Here is a 3047-nt window from a genome sequence, read left to right as displayed (position 1 = left end):
ACCACTCTCTGGCTTCTTCCCACCAGCCAGAGAGTGGTGGTCAATGGAGAAGAAGAAGAAGTCTTCACAAATGGTGATATTTGCTGAGAGCATATTATTTCCTCAGTATTTTTGCCCCAGGGCTGCAGGGAGTCCATTCTTTGTCCTCTTAAAATACAAATTCTGAGTTCATTTCTGTGTGTACGACAGTTTAACTGCTTAGTTTCATCTGGACTCTGTATGTGAGAGGGAAATTACTGATCCTGACCCTTTTCTAACTTCATCCTCCTCCATTAAGAATAGGGGAAGGGAATGCAGTCAGTAACTCTGTACCCATCTATAGCCAAGCCAGAAGAGCAGTCATGATCTGTGGGTTGAGAATCATGGTATGAACTGACCTTTCTAAGAGAGCTTACTCATTGCCTGCTTTTCTATTTCAGGCTATTTCTGTACCAGTAAATGAAATAATAACAATCCAATAACAAATAATAATAAATACCAGTAGAGTGGTATCCTGTTAGGCTGTCCCCAGTATAATCTCATCCCTGCTATGCTTTCAAGCAATCCCCAGGAGCAGTTCAGGAGTTAGAATGCTCCAGGAACCATTCCCAATAGGTGAGTTACATGCAGCCAACGTGTCCTGGAGGCTGAGAGAGTTTAGATGCAGCTTGTTCCTTGCCAGTTGGCCTCAGTACCCAGGAATATTCCCAAACATGTATAATATATCGGTATATATGTGGCTGTTGAGAACATGTGGGCCAGCTCTGCTGGAACTGGATGCCTGGTAAAGTCAGTTGACATGAAATGAAGAGCTGGTTCTCATGTTAGTATTGGTTGGTTGATGGAAAACATGAAATGAGCCTCATGGGTCTACATGTCAAGGCCACTAGTCTATTTATCATTATTTATCATTAACTGGCATCCTCCAGACCAGAAAATAGTGAGTCTGGAAGTGTGAACCTGCCTTGGGAGTCTTCGGGGTGAACTCACATGCCTGTTGGAGATGTTTGCATAGGTGCTTCCTGGGCTGGATGTTTTCATGGGCCACTTCCCAAGGCCAAAAAGGGAAGAAATCCATTGATTTCAGAGGTTGTTTTGAGTGGCTGATGTGTGTACACAAGGAATACCCAAGAGTTTGTTGATGCATCTGAGGTAAGCAAAAAATTCTCTTTATAAACAAACAGATTGTCCTCTCTCTGTGGGAAAAGTTCTCCTCCTGAAAGATGGACTGAAGCTGCCACTCTGGCACATATCCTCGTAGTAGAACTAATACTCCTGCAGCCTGCTGCTCTGCAAGGAATGAACTTGCAGTGTTCTGTCAACATTCATCTCAGCCCATCTGTAACCTCTAGTTACCTCTTACCTTCAGAACTCACAGCAGCATTAACACCTTAGATGACTTTCCTAGGCGTTCCTGGAGAGCCAAGGAATTGAACTGAACCCTGCAGAGAAAATGGTTCTCGATCCTTACACAGAACTGCGCCGGATGCCTACGCTCAAGTACGAGGCACCATCAGATATCGACCCACTCAAACAGTTTCTGACTTACGACAAGCAGGTGAGAGAGCTGGTAGTGAGGACCCACCTTACAGACTATATGTGTTCTTGAAACCTGAGTTTTGTGAGTGTCTACAACCTTACTCGTTCTAAAAAAAATCTCAGCCCACTGAACAGGCTCCAGTTTTGCTCCTTTCTTGGCTTTAGTAAGAAACTAAATCTTATTTTACTGGGCTTTGTGCCTTATGAACGGCTTCTCTTTGGATTGCAGAGCCTGTGCTCTAGATCCTCCACCTCTCTTGCTTTCTGTCGGGGTGAGATAAGCCACCTGCCTCAGGAAGTTAGCAGATAGGGCCAGATCCAGTTCTAATATGAATGGGCACACTACATCCACTCCTCTCTTCCTCCAAAACATTGCTGCCAGGTGCCAGAATGGACAATTTCAGACAAACACAAATGCCACTTGCTCTGACTGAGTTCTCCCTGTGCATACAGTTGACACTCTCCTCCTCACTCTTCTGGATCTTCTTTTCATCTAGCAACAGTGTAAGAAACCCTATAGGCTACATCTATACTAGAAAATAAAACAGGGCCAGGACATGACCTGAGATCTGAATATTGTCCCTGGCCAGCTATCAATCAAACAGTTCCTGGCCATCAGATAGGTGTTAGCACAGGACAGGATCATATCCAGATGCCATTTTGGATATGGTCACCTTGTTTTGAAGGGAGCAGACAATTTTGCTGTGTGGATGCAAGCTGGGCCATGTCTGCCATTTTATTGCCAGTTTAGCCTTAGGGACTCAAGTCTGTGCTGGGCCAACTCTGCCTGCAACAGCTATTGGGCTGCCTGTTTAGGAGCTGCACCTTGGGGAACTCTTGAGCATTGCAGTGTGAAGAGTTTGATTTCTCTGGCATGAAAAGTTGATATTTCCATTAAGCAGCTATAAGATGGGGTCTGCAGTGAAGGCAGCCTCCTCAGGACTGCCGAGTGCCTTCCCCTCTGCCTTCCTCACAGAATCCCAGAATTGCCTCAATTGGAAAAGACCTTTAAGATCATTGAGTCCAATCATGAACCCAACACTGACAAGTCCCCGAATAACCCATGTCCCTCAGCACTATGTCTACACGACTCTTCAATCCCTCCAGGGATGGGGACTCCACCACTGCCCTGGCCAACCCCTTCCAATGCCTCAGAACCCTTTCAGCAAAGAAATTCTTCCTCACATCCCATCTCAACTGCCCTTGGCGCAACTTGAGACCACTTCCTCTTATCCTCAGCATGAGAGTGGTAAAGAATTGGCCATGAAACCTCAAAGAGGTTTAAGAGTCAAAACAAGATTGTGTCTTGCTGTGTTAAGTTTCATTATAAAAATCACTTCCCTTACGGCTACTTCCCTACTCATTCCTGGGCAATTATTATAGAATCACAGAATGATAGAATGGTTTGGATTGGAAGGGACCTTAAAGCTCATCCAGTTCCAACCCCCCTGCCAGCAGCAGGGACACCTTCCACTAGACCAGGTTGCTCAAAGCCTCATCCAACCTGGCCACAAACACTTCCAGGGAGG

The 3047-nt window shown here is 45.5% G+C and overlaps 1 protein-coding gene across 1 annotated transcript in view; it reads left to right on the top strand.

Annotated features, from left to right (window-relative positions):
• Positions 1-1387: 1387 nt before the first annotated feature.
• Positions 1388-3047, top strand: part of EFHC1 (EF-hand domain containing 1) — a gene marked incomplete at its 5' end in the record, with an annotated part of 9965 nt that continues 8305 nt past the window's right edge. The window contains 1 exon segment of the mRNA XM_010175307.2: positions 1388-1537. Coding sequence (XP_010173609.2) covers positions 1388-1537 — 150 coding nt within the window.

This window comes from Antrostomus carolinensis, unplaced genomic scaffold (genome assembly GCF_000700745.2).
Source record: "Antrostomus carolinensis isolate BGI_N321 unplaced genomic scaffold, ASM70074v2 scaffold7389, whole genome shotgun sequence".
NCBI lineage: Eukaryota > Metazoa > Chordata > Aves > Caprimulgiformes > Caprimulgidae > Antrostomus > Antrostomus carolinensis.
This window is presented reverse-complemented; position numbering and strand designations above follow the sequence as displayed.